Source organism: Rissa tridactyla, chromosome 4 (genome assembly GCF_028500815.1).
Source record: "Rissa tridactyla isolate bRisTri1 chromosome 4, bRisTri1.patW.cur.20221130, whole genome shotgun sequence".
In the NCBI taxonomy this organism is placed as follows: Eukaryota; Metazoa; Chordata; class Aves; order Charadriiformes; family Laridae; genus Rissa; species Rissa tridactyla.
Genome location: NC_071469.1, coordinates 46,698,819 through 46,720,616, shown reverse-complemented (window position 1 = coordinate 46,720,616; position 21,798 = coordinate 46,698,819). Strand labels below are relative to the sequence as shown.

The window sequence follows — 21,798 nt, the reverse complement described above, 5'->3', positions numbered from 1 at the left end:
ATAATAGCTAAAAAGGGGAAAACACAAAGTTTTACCTTAACAAGATCATAAACGGGCCAGCACAAGTGGCAGATCACATAAAACCGACCTACCTACTAGAAGGAGTAGCTGCTGAGTAGTGGACTCCATCCAGTGGCGTGCACATCCTTTCTTGGTCAGCTTGAGTGCCATGTGCTGGCTGGCTAGGAATCGGGGGAACTCCCCCCTCTTTGCCTGGACCGATCAACTGAGATGGAGAGAAACGCTCAAGTTAGAGATCTCAAAATCAGGCCAACACCACAGTGCAATGAAGAGCCAATTCAGTCATTTTGGGACTAGTTGTGGCGTTCTTGGCATATGATTGGACTCTAGCCCTGCGTAAGGCAGAGAAGAGGTGCCAAGTAGAAGGTGATCACCACAATACAAACTTTTTTATGCCCTTTCTACGCCACTCCTCGCCTGTTTTACACTGCAGAGCTCTCTGGCCGTATGTCCTCTGCTTCAAAGAGAGAGGCGGGGAAAAATAATAAAATCAAACCCTCTTGCTACCATCACTGTGTCAGCAAAACTCTGGTGTAGAAGCAACATCATAGGCAGAAAAAGACTTGTGTCAGCTTATTTTGCCTGATGAATGGATGCAAGTATGCCAATATGGACTGTGAGTGTATCTTACATCTAGGCTACAGCACTGTGCTTGGGCAGCATCTCTGTAAGACAGCCGAAGTTTGGAATTGGTGACATGCTGGTGCAGGCAAACAGGTCTGGTGCCTGCTTTCTTGGCATAGTTTCTCCACATGACCTCTACCCCAAAGTCAAGGACGCTGAGGAGCTAATTCCCAGCTCCTGTGCAAGTTATGCCTTCTCTGTATTTACCCTAGATTCTTTTCATCCTTGAAAGACAGGATACCAATGCATGCACTAGTTTCAAGGCCTCTGTCAGATGTACAAGTGACACATAATGGTTGCAATACTAGCCATGCTTGTTCTACCCTCTACAAGTACCTGGTGAGGGTGTGCAGCATTCAAGCCACCAGCAAAGAGTACAGGATACCCCATGTCAGCTGATCCAACTCCCAGGGCAGCAGGCTGATAGGAAAGACGAGAGCTGGAAAGCTAAGAAAGAAGAGAAAAAACAAGAGGGCAAAGGGAGAGGAGAGGGGAAGGGGAATGCCCCACAGTCTGAATAATCATCAGTCACTGAAGAAGGAACATGAAAAGTCAGAGTCATTTCAGGCTGGCAGAAGCATGCTAGATTTTCACTGCAACCGATCCATGAAGGTTATTATTCTACAATAAGAACTTTTTAGGGGACTAAAACAAGACTGGCTTCCTGTGCGCAGAGGGCAAGGCCGTGCAAGGTATGACTGACATCCAGTCACAGGCAAGCTCTGCTTTACAGGCCTGTTTCACATACTGGAAAAAGCATGAATGCCATCATCAAGTTATTAAAGAGCTAATATTTAATAATTTTCCCCCAAAGCAACTGCATTAACTATTTGAATTCATTCCCATTGCATGTTAAAACAGCTGATCTTCAGGGCCTGTTCAAACAGCTTCAGACAAAGAATACAGAGTCCCATACAAATATGCTAGGTAAAGAGAACTGGGAAGCTAACCCTTGTGAGATTGCTTTAGGAATGAAGTGCTGGAAGCACTGAAACTCAGAAGTTCCTTAGACACCCTAAGCACAAATCTAGCTGGTCAGATTAAATAAAACTTCCCTATTTTGGCTTGCTTGACCTCAAGAGCAACACTTCAGAGGTCTGTGTGTCATAATCCAGCAGTGCCAACACTGACACAGCTACAAGGGTCTGAACGATCAACAGCACTTCTATTTGCACGAGGCTAGTTAAGCTGAATGGAACAATCTCTTCTTGGAGGAGAGCAGGCATAATATTATTATTTGTTTTGCTCCTAGCTATATCCAGCCAGCTTGACTCTTTTTGAAGAGCTCATGTTGCTTTGAAGATTACTTTACACTCATCTTCCTGTAGAAGTCCCTTAATGACTCCTGGGGACTGTTGCCACTTATCCTACCTCTGTTTAAGAAATCTTCAGTATCTAGAGCCATGTTTCTCCAGTCTTTAACCATTTTTCTGAATCCTGTCTTACAGTCATTGTTAGCATTAGAACGGTAGAACTTTTAACCTCAAACTGCTTCATTCTCCACCTGCCCTTATAAATCCTCTGGCAATTCTGTGGTAGTTAAGTGTTCCTATTTTTTTTTAAATATTTCTCTGTCCTCTGTTGTGAGAAACTTGCACAAACATGAGGAACATGACGTTAGACAAACCTGTGAGATGTGAACAAAGAACAGTAATTTGGATTTTTTGCCTCCTTCAAATTTCTCCTCTGTTTTGACCGAGGAAAAGTTCTAAGTAATGACTGTGCAGATTCTAGGGATGCTGTCTGTTAAGAGAAAACACCGGCACTGTGCCTTACTACTCGTGTCTTTCATTAGTGATTAATCCTTGCAAAAGCTGTTGTTTATTCAGGGGTGCTTGTCCTGTCTTTGGGAGACCTTCATCTGCAAAGGCATTTAAGCAGCCTGTCTCAATGTGCCTGGCCCGTTTCAGGTTCACCAGCCTTTCCCACGCACAACAAACATTCCACATTGTCAAATCTGCACTTTCCTTTATCTGTTCTGTCATGCCTGAATTATATCTGGCCATGTATAGTATATTCTGTTGACAACTCACTTGATGTGAAAAGGCCAGTCCCATCACTGGGACCTTCAAGGTGTCCGTCACCACAGGAGGAGGGGTCTGAAAGTGTGCCTTTGTGACAGTAAAAACACACTGTGCACAGACACAGACACACAGAGGAAACAAGGAAAAGAGAGAGTGAGAGAGGGGGGAGAGAGAAAGAGAGAGAGAAAGAAGGACTTCAGAGAAGAACTATAAAGAGTTGGATGAACTGAATGCTAGTGAAGAGGTTTTGGCTGCAGCAGCCACACCTATGCATAGAGCAGAGCCTCAGTATTGCCAGAAACACATTCGTTTTGTAAAGAATTGACTGTTTCCCATCTCAGTGAATTATTCAAAACAGCTATAATATTTGAGACTCCAGTGAGCACTGACAGAAAGTAACTGCCAGAGACTGTTCCACAGCTAATTAGAATTGGTACCAGCCAATTAGAAAGGAGAAAGCCAGAAAAAGCCAAGAGTATTTTTTTTTTTTTCAGAATGCACAAACGACATGTATTTCAATGCTCTCCATCCATACACACTCCTGATCTTCCAACATTCTCAGGGATCATATCTTGGCAGGTCTGTGCGGCACCCTTCAAATAAAGGGGATCCAGACTAACGTACAATTCAAACACGCTGATATGAAGAGAGAACTCCTTCAAGAGGAGTGACGCTCCAGAAGTGAACACTGTCTCACAGAGGGTACTAATGCAAAAAGGGCAATCCAAACCTCCTTCAGTCCCATACCTTCTCCCAGTCATTTTCCTACCAACAGTTTCCAGTTTTATGAAAGCTTCATTTCTGGGTATTACCCATGGCCAGACTTTCTCCTGAATTTTGGGATACTCCACAATGCACACAGACACGCTATGCAAGCTCACAGGGAGAAGGTAACGCCTATTGCCTTGTATCATGCAGGTTAGGCCTTATTTCTACTGGGAAGGCAGACAGAGATTTGGACAATTTGCCTACAGAACCACACACTTCCCAGTATTTTCCTACACATTAAGTTGTATATAGAAAGCTGGAGACAGAAATTAGCTTTTCCCCACCACCACCTCTAATTTACTGTAGAGAGTACTGTGCCAAGACAGCCTTACAATTCTAACTGTGGTAACAAAGACTGGCAGTTGCTTTATAAATTAGCGCACAGCATATGGCAACTATGAGCCACAGGAAAGCAAGAATGTAGGCTCATACTTAATATAAATCCTCAAGGTTCATCTGGTTTCATAAAGCTTTTCCCCTTAGTGACAGCAAAGCTTCATGTCTCCTGGGGAAATGTCAACTTCAGTGTTTTTACATACACAATTACTGTTAAGTAGCACTGGCATGAGCAAGCCAGTGGCAATCTCCTTAGGAACCCTTTTGCATTTAACCTGTTTTGTGAAAAGGCAGGACACAACTCGGCCACAAACTCATCTCCTGGGCTGTATATTGCACAATAAGAAAAGCTTTATTCCATCAGACTTACCGTGAGTGCTGGCTGATTAGTTCAACAGTTGGCACAAAAATGCTTCCTAAGAAAAGCTCATTTCTAGCTCATTCATACAGTAGAATACATTCTGCTAAACCAGTCATACTAATTCCTCTGAATCAGTAGAAAGACCCACAGCAAATTCTTTCAGTTTGGATCAGCATTCCAATTATACTTCATTCTATGTTTCACGTCCACAGCAAAAGAGACTTAGAGTCTTTAGATTGTCTTTAAAATTCAGTAGAGCCATCTGCTTGGCTGGACAACAAGGCAGGACATTCTTGAGCATTTAAGCTACAGGAAAACAGCAAGCCTGGCCAAGTTTTCAAAATACAGAACTGTGGAGTCAGATATATGAAGACAGTAAAAGGAGGAGGAACCGGAGTTTGATTTTGAAATTCAGAAGGAAACCATTATCTATCTATTTTATAATTGAAACTTAAATGAAATTTGCATGGGTAGGTGAAAGCACAGAGTATTAAGTCCCCAGTTCAATACTATGACTCAATTTGTTTGCCGATGCTTATTCCTGCTGCCCCAGCTAGTTTTAGATGACCCAACAAATACAGCTTTTGTGTTTTTCCTGCTTTTCCATTCTGCAGTGCAGAAAATATGACTGTGCCATAAGCATTTTCCTGATATTTCAGTGTTTCTTTCTCAATGTCGGTCTGTTACCTCTACTTATGCTTGAATCAATCTCTTGAATTCGTGTTCTTGCAGTATTGGTATCTGAATATGTAAGTACCCTGCTATATCTTAGCCCAACTACAGAAATAGGTTCTTTTAATGTTTCTCAATAATTCAGTCTCTGCAGTCCCCTAGCATTTTCTTGAAATTAGCATCTAACTAGGTTTTAGTCAGAGTGTAACGATATAAATAATGCACATGTTAAATTTAATTAGCAGTAGGAGGCTGCCTGTTTGCACAGTAGCTGATATATGGGTGTGCACACTACCCTAACAGTGCTTGTTCTATCTAGGAGTAAAAAGAGCCTGGTATCTCTTACCTGAGATGGAGGAGAGGTGGAAAAAGACGTGGTACACACTTCTTGGGAATCTTCTACTGAGGGGTATACTGCACCATTGTCCTCACCAGCTCTAAAATAGCAAGAAAAGAAAAGCTTCCTAACTGGAAATGTTCCTTAAAACGAACAAATAGTAAAACACACTGGGATAAATGCTGCAGGGAGGTTGAGAGTATTTGGGTGTAGTTGAAAGGAGAATTACGAAGGGCTCACAATCTACTTGGCAGAACTGAGGAAAACAGGGTATGGAAACTTTTAATTTTGCCTTCTACTCCCAAACAGAAACACTTCCCTTTATGTTTTTTTAACTAAAGGTTTTGTTATACCAGCTAATGCTTCTGGCTTTGGTGTTTACAGAACCATTGTCAAACACCACCACTGGTCCCAATCTGAGTGCCCTCGCAAGCACTTTAGAGAAGACAAACTTCTCATCTACAAAGAGAAATTTAACTCTTATCTTTCCCCAGTGGAATTATCTGGGGATACATGCCTCTGGACATGTAGTTCTACAGCAGGATTAACTGTTACACTTTCAAATTCCCAAAGGCAGCCGAGGTTAAACATCCTTCATGCCCAAGTGCTTCTGTAAGGAATTTGGGAAAATACTGGGGCTTGCTGCACTCAGTCTTCTAGACATGAGGAGAAAAACGTCACCCTTCCTCCTATGCTCAACCATGCCAATATGATTGATACTAATCTTCCAGTCTGTCTTCCCATGCAGTTAGCAGGTAGTGGAAAAGGCTCTGTATTTGGGCATAATTGATGCCTCCACCATGGCCCATGACTTCAACTCAGTATTTCCTCACCTGTAATTGCAGGGATGCATGGGCGAAGAGCTGGGATAGGGACGGTCCACAAAGTGATCAATGATAATCCCCATGATAGGAGGGGTCCTCTCAAACTGCCTGCAAGGCAACAAGCAATGGTGTTATTGGTAAGGCTGCTTTTACTCTCTACTCTCATCCCAGTTCATGGTGCCCTCACAGAAAACACTTGTGTCTCTTAATGGGACCAGAGCATCTTTACAATTCATCCCTGCAACTCCAAGCATGCATCAGCAATTTGGGGTTCTGGAGTCTGGCTCAGGGCTACCCGAATACTCCCCTTTCTGCAAGACTTAAGCATGACAGAGAATCTTCTCTGTAAAGGAGAATTTCAGCAGGAAAGGATAAGCAGAAAGGAAAGATTTAGAGGCTCATAATATAAGGGGTTTAATGGTACATTATTGTAAAACGATTTCTGGCATGATTGCATTTTCTCACCTGGTTGACATGAAAGCAAGGTTGATTCTGTAGGCACAAGACAAAGTGATGGTGCCCACTGGGGTACCCACTGTCCCAACACGGACTGTCTGGAAACCTGTAAGGTTAAGGAAAGATTATCAGTTTCACTGATTATGTATGGTCCGTACTGCTCTATTCGGAGGTTACATTATCTTATTTCTGTAGTGTTTGTGTTATCCCTTGGCAATCTGAACTCCAAATACACATACAGACCCATAACAAAACAGGTGCACTAGGTTGCCTTCCTGGTAGGCTTCATCTACAAGACTTCTGATGTTGCTTCTTATCTTGGTGTAAAATATTGCTCTGAAGTGCTTCTTGTTCCTAGGTAGATCATGATCTCCTTTACCCGTCCTACCCCTTATCAACATACCTCCATATTCTTATTGCAGTTCTGGATCACTAGAGTCAAAATGGCTATCACCCTAGATTTTGTCAAAGTACCACCATTATACCTGTCATCTGTCACACAACCCTTCACTGACAGATCCAGATACAAAGCATGTGTAAAACCCCAGGCTCAATTTTCTGTGTGGCACTAAGGAATAGTAACAAAAGACTCGCCAATATGGAAAACTGTTCTACTCTAGTTTGTGTATGTTGCCTAACCATACCTTCTCCCAAGCCACTCAGTTGCACTTCACCAAAATATATCCTGCAGGAAAAGGAAAAAGAAAAGGTATTAGGTCCAGAGGGGACATAATGCTATATATATCCTTATTCAATTTTATAAGTTAAAGGTTGGAACTACTTTTCCTCTATAGAAAAAAAAAAAAACAACCCAAAAGTAGAGGCTAGAATGCCCGTCTCAAAAAAAACCTTCCAGATACTTCAGAGGAAGACATGACACTTAAAAAGGGAAAGGAAGAGAAAATGGTAGTGTAATCAGAAATTTCTCTAAGTTTTTTAAGTCTCTGTGGCAAGTCTACAGTTCAGAGCAAAAATGTGAACTGATATAAACTTCACAGAAAGGTCTGAGTCAAAAAGCTGATACTTATCACACAATGCAAAAGAATAACCATGCTGTAAAGAGACCTGCTCTTAAATGTATGCCAAACCAGAAACAGAAGCAAAAGTGAAAAAATGGCTGGGATTTCTTTTAAAATTCTCACCTGTACAAATGATAACAAACCTGAGATTTAGAATCGCCTAAATTAGCTATGCAAACATATCAAAGATTTTTCTCAAAGGCAGAAACAAAGACTGGAAGGTGATAACCATGAACCACACGGCAGTCAGATCTCACAGGCTAAAGAGAGTTGAACTCAGTATTTGGAAGAGTAAACTGCAAGAACTACAGGAAGGGGAGCTGAGGCTGCATCTTTAAAATGGAATAGCAGGAGAGAACCTGAATCTATACTGCAAAAGTATACATTGCAGTTACGTGCAACATAGACAGGCATTTATCAAATACAGGCCAGACACTGAACAACTGGATGCTAATAAGCAATTTAACTAATGCCTGCATGTAGAATTTTTGTGCTCTTCTCAACATGGTAGGCAAACAAAAATACTTTAAAGCCTGTGCTTAGTTTTTCTTTTGAAGGCTCAGATTGAGGTTACAAGGTGATATACAGTCCAAAGTTCTCTTCTGTCACCGATCAGTAGTAGTTAAATCCAAATCATTTGAATTTATATCACTCATCCCTTTTTACCACATTTACAGCTGCACTGTGCAAGTCTAGAGTCTCTGCTGTTTGTATTTCAAATGAGGAATTTTATATTGCACTTTACCTGTACAATATTACATATTCATGGCCTTGTTTCCTTGAGAGTCTGTAGGCTGGAGTTACCCTGGTTATAGCAAGCAAAGACTTCAGCAGTAGAGACAGCCTGTTGTATACGGTGTATGAAACTTTGATTTCTTTGTCGCACCTATAGAACACAAAGGAAAAAATCAGTTGTTTGTTCTCAAGTAAGGGGTTTGGTTTTGTTTTTTTTTTGTTTGGTTTGTTTGGGTTTTTTTTAAACAATTGGCCCAGACTTGTTTTGGTTTATGTCAGTTTTATTGCCAAAATGATAAAATAAAGCCCTGGTGTGGCTAACTGTTATTGGCCAACCAGCTAAGAGTCCTCCTTCAATCTAGTCAGCTGTTGTAGAGGCAATTGCTGAAAAGTGCCATGCAGCCTTATAGTAAATAGAAATATCTTTTCAGTATTAAAAACATTTGTAGTTACTGAGTATATGAATTCTTGTATCTGAGGAGGCATACTAGTTGTAATGAAGAAGGAATAAAATTACTAGTTTCTTTCACTGACACCAATATTAAACAGTTTGACTGCTGCAGTAGACAAAGAGGGGACTTCCCTCTGAAGCGTCGCAGGCTGCAAAGCCAATATGTGCTTATTCATCACCATGGATTGAGCGCACTTCCCCATTTCATCTGATAAAACAAACACACACACAAAGAAAGTGTGGAGAACGCACTTACTTTTCATTCATTTCTAGACACCAAATTTCCAGCTCCATGGAGTCCCCCTGGATCACAGAAAGGACAGCAAAACAAAGGCTCATTTCAGAATGCAAACCTTTTCACATCTTATTAATGATCATCAACAGCTACACCTCTCAATGAAGATGTTTCTCCTGGCTCCCACTTTCTTGTAATGCAACAATAGGAAAAGGTGCACTGCAAGTCTCCCTGCACAACTAGAACACCTGAGGGAATACAAGCTCTTCATGGTCTAAGAAACTAAATTTTGCTGCTCTATCATTTGTGTCCTTGGCTTCACGTATTTGCAGTGAGTTGCTTCTGTTAAACAATACATTTCATTAGCATACTACCTAACTTCATAAGTGAATATATTTTCACATTGTCTTGGACTACAGGGCAGGAGCTCTGTTAGGTGACTTAAGATTCACGTAAAAGAAAAAAAAAAAAGGCATCTATTTTGACGCAGTTCTCACCTCTGAGGTTTTGAGAGAGATCTCCACACACATAGACCGTCCGACAGCAGGTAGCTGTCCTGCCAGGGCTTTCTTTGCTTCATGAGTAACCTCTGGTATATCTTTGATTGCCAAATTGAACTGCAGGATTAAAGAGATTATTCCATTTTTTTATTTCTTTGAAAAGCTGCCTAATGGTACACTGCAGACAGACTCATAGACCCATATATAACATACTAGGTCAGTATCCACTGAAATATTTATGAAACAGAAGATTCCCAGATGGACTCAGGCTTTTCATATTTGCAAGTATGTCCTTGGCTGCTAATTCAAATGTTTTTCTTGATCCTGCCATAAAAATCGTGTTCCTTTTCCCTCACTTGAGTCCGATTTTTCACCCACAGAGAATCTTAAGTCTCTTCAATTTTAATAAAGCACATTACTTACAAAGTCCTGAATTGCAGAGTTGCAAGCTGCTGACAGAAAAGAACCCACCACCCCACCCCCAGCAGATCTTGGAAATGCGCCTTGGCTGGCAGGAGTTGCTGAGAGGTATCATTTATCTCTCTTTTAATCAGCCCTTAAGAGCCCAGAGTGACATGTTGCATGTCAACAACCAAAAAAAACCCCACCACCAATGAGCATAATTGAATATAGTAGTTATTCTATGAATAGATATTATAGTCTGCACAAGATCATAAAAAATACATTGCGTTCTCAACACACACACACGTGCACACACACAAAAAAACGCTAACAGTCATGGAGTTGCTTTAAAAACCATGACTTTACCCAGTCAGAGCCTGTTGGGGAGGATGATGATCGGGTACAGATTTTCTCTCCAAGTCGGGCCTGGACAATTACTTGTACCGTCTGGAATAGAAAGGACACGATACACACTCATGTTTGGAGCTCAGCAGAGCCCTCAGTTCAGAATCTGAGCTAGACAAATTCCAAGTAAAAAAAAATTGAAAGAGCTGATCAGGTTGTAGAGAAGTAGTTTGCTACACCAATCTTCAAGTGTAATCAACTTCAATTATTACTCATAAGAGGTAAACATATTTCAGACAGAATATAATTTTAATCTGACCTTTCTTGGTAATGACATGAAGTGACTAAGTCAATTTTTTGATCAGGAGTTGCACAGTTTTGGGGAATACTTAAGCAAAACTTACAACTATATCCTGAACCTGGACATCTAAATGTGAGTCAAGTGAATCTGTACATTTATAACATAACCATTGTCAGAGTAGCTACTTGCATCTATGTACCAAGTGAGGCCAAATTTTATAATTACATATCAACAAAATTCAAAAGAACATTCTGTTGTTATTGGTTTTGGATGCAATATAAAAATTTAGATAGGCTGAAAAGAGAGAGTTGAGTCCAACAGAAGATACCACCTAACAGCTGGAAGGTTAGGTGTGTTGATAGGAGCCCAAAGCTAACAGAGGTATGAAGTGCCTCTAAACTGATGCTGCAGCAGGACACTTCTAGGGGAAGGAAAAGGATTTGAAGGTAGAAAAAAGGGGAAAAGATGTTTTTCTAGTTATTCTCAGGAATCTCCTAAATTTGCCATCGGCTTTTCTTGCTTTGGTCTTTAGCAAAAAGAAACAAAAAAACCCAAATCCCAACCCTGTTACTCTAGCCACAGCAAGTATGGCTTTTCTTAAACGAGAAAGAAAAGGCATTTGACCACAGGAGAACAAGTTACCTTTAAAGCAAAAAATTTGATGAACTTGTCCAGGTCCTTCCTGTCCTGGGAACTGAGATCAGTGTCCATTGCATATGGCAATCTGAAATACAACACAGGCATGGCAATGAAGTTTTCCTTCAGCTTTCATTTTCATTTCAGTATTTCGAAATATTTTGCCATTAGAGCCTACCTCAGGAGAAATGATAAGCACCAAAGGCCTTTGCCTGTCAAAATCCTAGCATGCTAAGAACTTTGAGGGGTGGGTGTAAGGTATAAACACGCATGAATAGTTTATCTGGTCAGTGCAAAAGATACTAGAAAAGAAACAACAAAGAAGTCTCAACATAAACTGGGTACAAGTTCTCCAATTTTGCTAGCTTAATTAAAAAACCAACCAAACAAAAAAACCCCAAACACCCCAACACCACACTGACTGGATTTTATACCAAGCTATCCATCAGACATGGCAGTCTCTGCTTCAGAAATAATGGATCTTCAGTTATCAGCACTGGTCAAAACCAAGCCAAATTGTTTTCTTGAGTCTGAAATTCTAAAAACAGTATTCCAGTGATATTTCAGCAGATATTGAAATCTACATAATAAACCATTGCTGGAACAGGCTGCACTGCTTCTTTACTTCCAACAAATAGTACTTGCAGTAAACCTATACAGCTACAGATTTACCTGCAACCAACTGAAAAGACAGATTTTTGCCAAGGGATAGACCAAAATTCTTTGTCCACTTCTCTTGAAAGCTCTGACAACAAATACTTAGCTCCCACATTCACTCTGCCTTGTTTTTCAAAATAGGCTTGTTTCCAGCAATACAATGAACTTGCACAGTGCCTGAAGCGAGGCAGGCCAAGGCACTAATCAGATTTCTGCTGCCATCACGTCACATGGCCTGGGATAAATCACAATTTTTCTGCCTCTCAGTTTCTTCACGCGTAACTTAATAATCATATAGAGACCATGGGGAGGAATGCCTTAATTAGCAGCATTAATTGTACTTTTTGCTCATAAGCCTTCAAAGCATTAATTCACTCTTAATTCCTGTTGCTGTTTTTGTTTTGAGAGAGCTAATCAGCCTGAAGCAGCTTGTCAAACATCACGTATTTACAGAACACGCTGCTCATCACAGAAACGTTGGCAGGCTTAAGGTCAGTGAGCACAAGCAGCTGCCGTGGACAAGGTTACTATACTCAGTGTTCAATCTTTAAGCAAAGACTGAATTTGCAGCAAGGTACGCTATTTATACAGATCGAAGCTTAGCAGGACAAAGGGGCTAATAGCCCTGTTCATGCAGAAAATACCATATAATCTTTAATGACTACACATATCCAAAACGTCTATTTAAAATATCTCACTTAATAGCACTAAATGCCTATTTTAAGTAATGCTTTTAGGAACATTACCCAAGAAGGGCTGCTAGATAAGAGTACTGCAATTTATAGAGCATTTTATAGAGAAGAGTGCTGCTTTCTGAATGACTCCATAGAAAGCAAGCAAGCTGGACATCTAATATGGTTGAAAGTTCCTGCATTACTTTTATACTGCATCTCCTAGTGCTGCACTGTTCTCATTCCGAATTATAATTTAGAGAACTAACAACACAAGCAGTTCAACATTAGATACATTATCAAATTATTCTTTGGATATTTTAACCTCCTCATCAAAAGTATTATACTTTCTTTCACTGCCTTTAGCTCCACTAGGCAGACATTACAGATCTTTTCTACTGTGGGGGGGGATGCAAAAGGAAGTCAGCACTTAAAACACAAACAATTGATGCGGCACTCTAACTTAAAAAAAAAAAAGTCTTTTAGTATAGACACTTCCCACTACGAAAAAATAGGCGACAATAAGCTGTTATTATTCTTTTGACTTAACTAAATAAAGCACTGTAAGGGTTGAGGAGACCTGAGATCTACAACAAAACCTGGCTGATATGGACAATAAAACACTGCATTAAAAAAATACATCTTTTTCTCAGCGAAGAGGATCCTGACATTTAAATATCAAGAGAAATCAAATTCGCTTTTAATGTGAAAAGAAGCGAGAGAGCATTTCTATGTGACCCCTGGACAAAAGTGCAAGGAACTATATATCCTGATGTAAGAGAGCTGTCAAATAACGCACCTATATTTGCCTTATGGGGCTGGGAAATAATTCTGGTATTGAGTATTGCAAGACATTTGGAAACTAATGAGAGGCGTTAGGCTCACTGGTCTGTTAGGAAAGGAAACAAAGCACATCATCAGCATGGTCATGGTTCTCTGTGCAGTATAAGAATTAGTTCTAGTGACTATATACCCAAATATCTCTAGAGAGGAGAGAAACAGGCACCAGAGCCACATCTTAGATTCCAGGTTCAAAGAATGAGAGCTTCACTGTTTGGCCCTGCTGCAGCAGAACTGGGATTCTTACTGCAGGATCTCAAACTACCTGTAACATTCACAAAACATGTGGAGATTCCTACTTTTACCTCTCATGCTCCAAATACCAGCAACAGTTCACTTGCCAGAGCCTAAAGTAGAGCAGAAAGTATCAGGCACACTTTCCTGTCAGGAATCTAATTTCAGGGGAAAACTGTGTCCTTGGAACTCAGCTCCTGACATGTCTGAGGACTGTCATTTGACGATCACCATCTCCTCATTTTTGCAAGACGCCCTTTGGTGATTACCTGAGATCTGCTAAGGCTTAGGACAGCATTCACCTTTAGAATCATTCTTGATAAGAGTCAAGATGGGTCTTGAATTACAGCAAACATTTAGTTTACAAAAATGCCTTGGTACAGGTTAGCTGCTATCAGCTGATCTGAACAGGAAGGGAATTCTTTAAACATAGTTCCACCGAACTCATTCAGCTTCTCAGGTCCTGTAGGTTGCTACGCCAGCACGGCTCCTTGTTAAGTGCCCGTATCCGGGTATATGCTTAGCTCAAGGAAGACGCTGTCTAATTTTACACTGAGTAACAACTAGACGGAAATAACCTTTGGTCTAGCTTAGAAACCCACAGATGACTGATTCCCCCTCAGCCAAGTAATCCCTTAAGTAAACAGATACCTCGCTGCTTTAGACTTACATATAGGCCGTTCACAGGTAAAAACAAGCATCTTGGCCACGTGGCTTTTTTGCTTTGTCTCCCTCTTCCCGCAACATCAATTTTCATATGATTGCCTTTATTTATATGCCTTTGTCTCCACTTTCCTCTGAACAGAAACATCAGAGACAGATATTCAAGGAGAACTGTCACATGTGGGTGGCTCTTTTGACTGCAGCTTTATTCTTTCTCTCAAGGTTATGAGGCAGAGAAGAACACTAGGCTTATCCAACCGTTTAATATCTAAGCATTAACACTGCACCTTATGCACTCTACTGGTATTTAATCCAAGGAGGATACATCAGCGTAAGCTGATGGCACCCTATGTGCATGATGCAATGAACTGCAAGAGCCCTCCCCTTCATGCCTTGGTACAGCTCAGGGAAACTACAGCTACTGGCACACCACGCTCCAGTCGGCGGCCCTAGCCCCGCTGCCGGCCGGTACCTGTAACCTGGGCACACAACTGGTGCACGGTGACACCTGGGAATACTTGCATTACAGTACCTGTTTCATACGTGGGAATTTAGCATGTCTGTCTGTTTGATACTCGCTTACACAGACGGGAAAGGAGCAGAAGCACCTGACACGTAGCAGGCATTATTATTGCTGCTGAGGAAAGTATATACAGGCTGCTTCCATCACCTCCCTCCTCTGAGATTTCACTCTGAGAGACGGCTGCTACAATTTAAACTCATCGTGCCCTTCCTTCCAAACAGATATTTGACAATGCAAAATAATTACTCATGGTTCCTGGTTCCCAGAGTGAATTTAAAAAGAGCAGAGGGAAGAAACAAGAAAGGCTGTCGCTGTAAGGAAAGGGCTGTGGACAGCTCTGATCTCGGTTGTACCTTCCCAGTTACCTGACTGCATGCCCCAGACCGGGCTCCTTGTCCCTACTGCTCTTTCAGAACTTCTTTGCAAACACAGGACCCAAATCCAATCTCTGAGGATGTCCTACGTGAAGCTCCAGCAAAGTCCTGTTGAATCATGCAGGTAAACAAGAAGCACGTGGAAGTTTTTGAAGCTTTTAATAGAGTGCCTTTGATAAATGGGCTTGACTGCCAAGAAAGCTTTCCTAGAACAACCAAGAAGCTTCACTGCAAGCAGGTATTTTGAGCACATTAATAAGCAACTATAAAAAGATCTCCACAAAGACAGTGCTCTGTTTCAAGGCTGGGCCTACCAGTCAAACTCTAGTATCCTACAATTACTTAACCTCCATTTCGCCTTCTTAGTAGGTTAGTCAGAAACCTGGGGAGAGGGAGGGATCAGTTCTAAATTTTAAGGTGTGCCACTCTCCTTCTTCAAAGTTTATGGATTTTTTTAAAAGAAGACTAGAGCAGATTCTCGCAGAAAAACTGTTTCACATAATATAAATATTCTGATGAAATCAAAGGCTCTGTACTTTAATATATGGTTAAGTTCTGAGTGATAAAGAGGCAATTTTTCCTGATGATCAGGAAATAGATTTACTTCATAACCGATAAATGACCTCCCAGTTTAGAAAAGATCTTACTGAAGCCAGCACTGCCAGCTCCACTGGCTTGAAAACAAAATTAAGTAATTCCTGTTGACCGGCAGTTACATTCTGTACTTCCCCAAGGTCTCAAAATGGTGTCAGTTCAAAGGTCCATCCTCTCACTTTGTTTGTCAGGCCAAAGCATGCAGACTAAACCAGAATCTGCTCCTATGTAGCCTGCGCTACAACCAGCAATATGATCACCAGGTCTCAACTTCTGTGTGAATGCATGTTCAGAAAAGTTGAGGTTATACAATACCATTTAAGCAAAATAAGGTGATCCCGTATGATCCTTCCAGACATCTAAATACAGCCTGGCTCATCTGAATGACTTATTTCTTGCCACCAGGTGGGTTCTACCAGGTCAGGCCACTCCTGCAATAATTTGGAGATGCTCTAAACTTCATTTGCATAGCCAAGTAATTTTCAGCAAAGGCAGTAATTTACCATGTTTTTCCCCCTTACGATGTGCCTAGTCACGCCACTTTTGAGATCTGTAAGTACGCAGTTTGTAGGCTTAGTCCAAAGCGTCCCTTTTCTACCTGTTCACTGGCGTGGAAGGTGTCTCTGCTCCCACTGAATCGAGGGGAACAACTCTGTCGGTGCCCTAAGAGTTCTAGAAGGGCAGAAAGATGCAACAATTTGTAAACCCCTGATCTTTCCTAACAGACAGCAAACCCACATGCTACAGGAAAACTATGTGATGGGGTATGGGGTCTGCAGTTCTACTCCAGACAGTCTCCGAAGCATTTTGATTTTAAAAAGACACCACTTGGAGAGGTTTCAGCGGGCCGCATCCTTCCCAGCCTCCGCTGACAGCCACCAGTCGTGAGGAAAACCCCCGACGGACGGCTGTGGGCCACCGCTGTGGGGCCGCACCAAACCCAGGCTTCAGCCAACAGCGAAGCCAAACTAAATCGGAGACACCAAGCAGCAGCCTACGGCTTCAGACCCGCGTCCCGATCCCCCCCTCCCGCCCCTCGAAGAGCCTCCCGGAGCTCCCTCCCGGGCCCCGGCCCCGGACACCCTCCCCCGGCCCGGCCCCGGTACCTGCGCGGGAGCGGCAGAGCTGGCGGCGCGGCGGCTCATCCCGCGCGGAGGCCCGGCTGCCCGAGGGGGGCCGGCCGCCCCGCTCCCCCGCCGTGTCCCGGCGTCTCCTCAGCGCCTCGACCGGGCACGGGGGAGGGGGTCCCCGCCGCCCCGGGCCCGCTCCCGGCGCCTCCAAGCCCCAGGGAACCCCGCGGCCGCTCTGGGGCTCCGGCCAGCGCCCCTCCGCCGCCGCCGCCTCTTCCTCCCGGCCGGCTCGGCTGCGGCTGTCAGCGCCTGCGGGGGTGCGGGGCCAGTGGCGAGGGTCTGGCTGCCGCTGTCCTCAGAGCCGCGGCCTCCGCCGCGCCGCCGCCATCGCCGCCGCTGTTTGTTTTCATCCACTGCGGGCGGGGGGAGGTGCCTGGGTGTCCGCGACGGCACTTTCCACACGGAGCCGCCGTCGCCGCTCCCCGCCCACCCGCGCCGCCCCGGTCCAGCAGGGAGGGGAGCCGGGGCCCAGAGAAGAGGGGCAGCCCCCGCCGCCCGCGCCCGCCGGGAGCCCCCTTGCTGTGGCGAATCTGCCGCGGGCGAACGCGGGGAACCTCGGCGGGGCGGCCGTAACGGCGCCGCCCGCCGCGGGGGCTGGGCCGGGGGACAGCGCGGGCTCGTCGGGGGCGGCCGCGGGCCGGTAAGGGCCGGGTCGGCGGGGGCCCGGGGCGGGGTTTTGGCGGCGGCGTGGCTCCGCTGTCCCTCAGCGCGCCGGGGCGTCCGGCCAGGGCAGGGCCCGCCGGGGCCGTGTCGCTCGCCCGACGGCAGCGGGGCGGGAGCGGGGCGACCGGCGGTTCGTGTCTCTCTCTCTGCCATCCCGGGTGTGGACGCGGCCGGGTCGGCGGTGACCGGGGACGGTCCCCGAGCCCCGGGAAGCGGCTGCTGTGGTGCACCGGCCCCCTCCTCGTCACGGAGGGTAAATTCCTGTCAGCGCCAGGGCCCCGGGGCCAGGCGGGGCTGGGGAGTTGTCAGCTCCGCAGTGACACCCCCCCACCCCGCTTCGGCCCCCTGCTTGTAAGAGCAGGTAGAAAGAAGTAAAAGGATTTGTTGCATAACCTGAACGGTAACGGAGTCTGAAAGGCTGACGGGTAAAAACCATCCTGAGTCTCCTTCCCCGTTGCTTTATGCAGGTGAAGGCTGTGAGAGAGCCCTGTAACGGGGGAGCCCTTGGAGAAGCCCCCAGCCGTTAGCCATGGCCGTACCTATTGCCGTTCTTGACTGTGACCTCTTGCTCTATGGCCGCGGACACAGGACTTTGGATCGCTTCAAGCTGGATGATGTCACGGATGAGTATCTAGTATCCACGTACGGCTTTCCCCGACAGTTCATTTACTACCTGGTGGATCTCCTGGGAGCCAGCCTCTCTCGCCCTACACAGCGGTCCAGGGCCATCAGTCCGGAGACGCAGATACTTGCTGCACTGGGTTTCTATACCTCCGGCTCCTTCCAGACTCGCATGGGGGATGCTATTGGCATTAGTCAAGCCTCCATGAGCCGCTGCGTTGCCAATGTAACTGAGGCATTGGTGGAAAGAGCCTCACAGTTTATTCACTTTCCTAAGGATGAAGCTACTGTTCAGAGCCTGAAGGATGACTTTTACGGGCTAGCAGGCATGCCGGGAGTGCTGGGGGTGGTTGACTGTACCCACGTGGCAATCAAAGCGCCAAATGCTGAGGATCTGTCCTATGTGAACCGAAAGGGTCTCCATTCCCTGAACTGCCTGATGGTGTGTGATGCCAGAGGAGTCCTCCTGAGCGCAGAAACGCACTGGCCAGGCAGTCTGCCAGACTGCACAGTTCTCCAGCAGGCAGCCCTTACAAGCCAATTTGAAAATGAGCTACATAAAGATGGCTGGCTACTTGGTAAGTCAGTTTTTCATCGTTGTTTTCTGTGGACAGTCTATTATATGTTGGCTCCTCTGAGTCTAGAGCTTCTGGGCACAAGTGATACATTTACTGCTGATTGCTTTCCTGCAAATTCCTTGAGATTTGTGACTCGGTTTGGACGATCCTTCTCTTAGAAGTCTAGAACAGTAACTTCCAATCTGTTTTATACAGTGTGATTATTCTGTGTATGAATTTACATTCATTCTGTTAGGACCTTGTTTTCAGTATCCTACACCTTTCTAAGCTGAATTATGCAATTTTTAATTCTATGTAGGGTCCTAGTCCAGCTGTCTTTCACTGTATTATGTAGTAAGTGAATTCTCTTAAAACTCTTCTGTGTTCTTCCAGGATTTCCCTGTGTAAAATAAAATGTCTTTATTTTGTTGTTTGTCACATTTGTAAGCCTGAGTTACGTGTTTTCTCATGCCTTCTGTTTTAGCCATGGAAATAAGGTATTCCGTATCTGCAGTACCATAAAACCAAGGGTGAAGAGCTGCAATCTGTGTATGTAACCTGTCCTCTTACTTTTCACTGCTAACAGGTGACAGCTCCTTCTTCCTCCGAACGTGGTTGATGACGCCTCTGCATATCCCCGAGACACCTGCAGAATATCGCTACAACATGGCACATTCTGCCACTCACAATGTCATCGAAAGGACGTTCAGAACCATCCGGTCGCGTTTCCGCTGCCTGGATGGGTCCAAAGGCACTCTGCAGTATTCTCCAGAGAAATCAAGCCATATCATTCTGGCCTGCTGTGTGCTTCATAACATCTCCCTGGAACACGGGCTGGACGTGTGGTCTTCGCCGGCCACAGGACACATGGAACAACCGGAAGAAGAGTACGAGCAAATGGAATCAATGGACTCGGAAGCCTGTCGTATTCGTCAGGAGCTTTTACTTAGTCATTTTAGCTAATGTTCTGACAGAGAGAAGACTGCTAATGGTTCATCTGGGAAGATACCCAGAGCAAATACGCCCCTTTCTCTTCTTTAAGTCTGTAAGGGCTGAGCAGATGTGAGACAAGGAGAAATCTTACTCTCTTCACTTCAGGCAGTATTCTGAACTTCTCTCAGTCTCTCCAGAAATGCAATTTAATTGCTAAATTTTTACTGTTGTGATGCTTAGAGACTCCCCTTTCATCTGACTGACAGAACAATGACTAATGTGAGATCAGTGGAGAAACTTGGGAAATTGTCTTTGGTAATGATGAAACATCCATAAGCCTTTCACTGTTTTACAAAGCAACAATTCTATGCCACTTTGTAATGCAAGGCATTTGTGATTGATTTTTAAACAGTATTTCACACAAATGAAACTTCCATGTGGGCTCATGTCTACCCTGAATGCGTGAGCAGCAAAGCAAACATTTATCTTTTTGTTTGCAGGCATAAATTCTTGCTAAATACCATTTTGCAGTTTTGTGCGTCTTGCAAAATCCAGCGATTCCTCTGAAAGCCAACAGCTGTGTTCTGGGAGGGGTCTGGCTTTTTGCTGGGTACACACTAGGTTGAATGTTTCTTCTTTCCCAAACAGACTGGAGAAGATGTTAACCTATGGTTGGCTCTGTCAGTTACTTAATTGGGAAATGGGCTACTGAAAGTAAGTCTAGTTCTCACTAGATATGTCTGCCACAACAGAAAACTGCTTAGTTTGTTGGCTGCTGTAAAAGAAATGCCAAGGACAGGCTCGGTCTGGAACTGATTGCAAGAGTTCTCCCCTTAGATCAGAGCTGAGGTAGAGAAAGGCTGCTCTACCGCTGCTGGCAACCTACCTATTCGGTGGAAAAAGGCGACTGATGCACACAGTTGTTGCTGGCACAAGACCGGGAAGTTTCCTGGCAATGTTCTCATGCCAAAAGATGCGAGTGTTTCCAAGGATCTCTTGACAGCAGTCTGAGAAAATTTTATTTCGTAGATTTTATTGTTTACTGGGCAGTAAATGAAACAGAAGTGGTAGGGAATGCAGAATGCTGCAAAAAGGTAGCTATCTAAGGTAGCAGTACAACCATCTGGCACAGCAGGTCTGTCTGTTCTTTTAGAGGAAATGGGCCTGGATCATGTCCCACGTTTGCAGAGTAAGAAAGTATGGGACATCTTCCTAAATGTAGGATGGAGATGCAGGATTAGGTAGAGATACATCAGATAAATGTTTTGCAATGGCAATAAGTAGAAAAAAGTCTTGTAGAAAACCAAGCCTGCTTTATGATGTATAAGCAAGATGTTTTCGTAAGCCTTGCTGAGAACTGTAAAATAGTAAGTACAACAATCTGAGATGTAACACTGTTTTCTTTATGCATCTTCCCATGAGGTGTCACGTAAGAGCTAGTATTGCTCACTGTGGCAAAATCCCTGCTCCTTTTACCTAGAAAGAATCATACAAGCATTGCTTTCTAAAAAAAAAAAAGCATTTTTTAGGTAAGAGTTGCTGCCGTCTGTGGTGCCTGATGGCTCCTAATCATATCTGATGGTCTATGCTAAAAATACTGATCTTTAGACCTAAACACCAGCAGGCACTGAATGAGCTGTGTGAGTGACGCTAAGGGCGAGTGAGACTTGGACACGTGTCGGTACAAACACTGTCACGTCATAACGAGCTGGAGTTTCTCAACTTGTGCTATGAATAGCTCTTCTCAGCGTGTGCCGAGACCAGGGTGAACTCAAAGCGGGAGGCTTTTCCCGGAACACATTTGTTGCTGGGTTTAGAGTTTAATTTCTAGAGTTTGATTTCAAAACTGATCTTGCTGCTTATCAGTTTGGGCAAAAACCGCAGTGGGCCACACCAGGTGAACACAATCCACTCAAAACTGCTATTCTTCCACGAGTCAGACATCAGTACCCTTCGGTTCACTTGGGATGTGAAATTTGCTCATCGAGAGAACAGTTTGCCCCGCGTACTCCTGAGCAGTTCCTTGAAAACACTTAATCTAGACTTTTCCCTTGGGTTTATACAATATTTAAATTTGGCAGCCTGAGGTTCGTGTTTCTCTTTTTTTTGCTGTCCTGCTCCTCCGTGCTTTCACCTCACCTTGCCAGCTGCATTCCGGAGCACTTACAAGTTTGTCCGTTGTCAGAGCTTTGAAAAGTAAAGTCTACCCTCACCATATAATGTCTGATAAACCCCAATCATCCGTCGGAAGATGAAGACGACCGACCATCCAAGCTATTGCAGTTTCCACC

The 21,798-nt window shown here is 44.1% G+C and overlaps 2 protein-coding genes across 16 annotated transcripts in view; one reads left to right on the top strand and one right to left on the bottom strand.

Annotated features, from left to right (window-relative positions):
* The window catches only part of ATG13 (autophagy related 13), a 24,676-nt gene extending 6,750 nt beyond the window's left edge, over positions 1-17,926 (bottom strand). For 3 of the 15 annotated variants that reach the window (XM_054201699.1, XM_054201712.1, XM_054201708.1), the window contains exons 1-13: positions 16,710-17,220; positions 11,054-11,135; positions 10,132-10,212; positions 9,361-9,480; positions 8,885-8,931; positions 8,188-8,328; positions 7,068-7,108; positions 6,433-6,529; positions 5,977-6,075; positions 5,153-5,243; positions 2,679-2,777; positions 982-1,092; positions 93-226 (exon numbers count right to left, since the gene is read on the bottom strand). In XM_054201699.1, the coding sequence (XP_054057674.1) occupies positions 93-226; positions 982-1,092; positions 2,679-2,777; positions 5,153-5,243; positions 5,977-6,075; positions 6,433-6,529; positions 7,068-7,108; positions 8,188-8,328; positions 8,885-8,931; positions 9,361-9,480; positions 10,132-10,212; positions 11,054-11,122 (1,130 nt within the window). In that variant the 5' untranslated portion in view covers positions 11,123-11,135; positions 16,710-17,220. Of the gene's footprint in view, positions 1-92; positions 227-981; positions 1,093-2,678; positions 2,778-5,152; positions 5,244-5,976; positions 6,076-6,432; positions 6,530-7,067; positions 7,109-8,187; positions 8,329-8,884; positions 8,932-9,360; positions 9,481-10,131; positions 10,213-11,053; positions 11,136-15,918; positions 16,087-16,106; positions 16,593-16,709; positions 17,221-17,789 lie in introns of those variants that run through there. The other 12 variants (XM_054201702.1, XM_054201705.1, XM_054201700.1 and 9 more) reach the window with 12 other exon arrangements.
* HARBI1 (harbinger transposase derived 1) lies at positions 17,926-21,798 on the top strand. Its single transcript, XM_054201721.1, has 2 exons — positions 17,926-18,595; positions 19,161-21,798. Exons 1-2 carry the CDS (start codon positions 17,926-17,928, stop codon positions 19,535-19,537), a joined length of 1,047 nt encoding a protein of 348 aa, XP_054057696.1. The 3' UTR covers positions 19,538-21,798.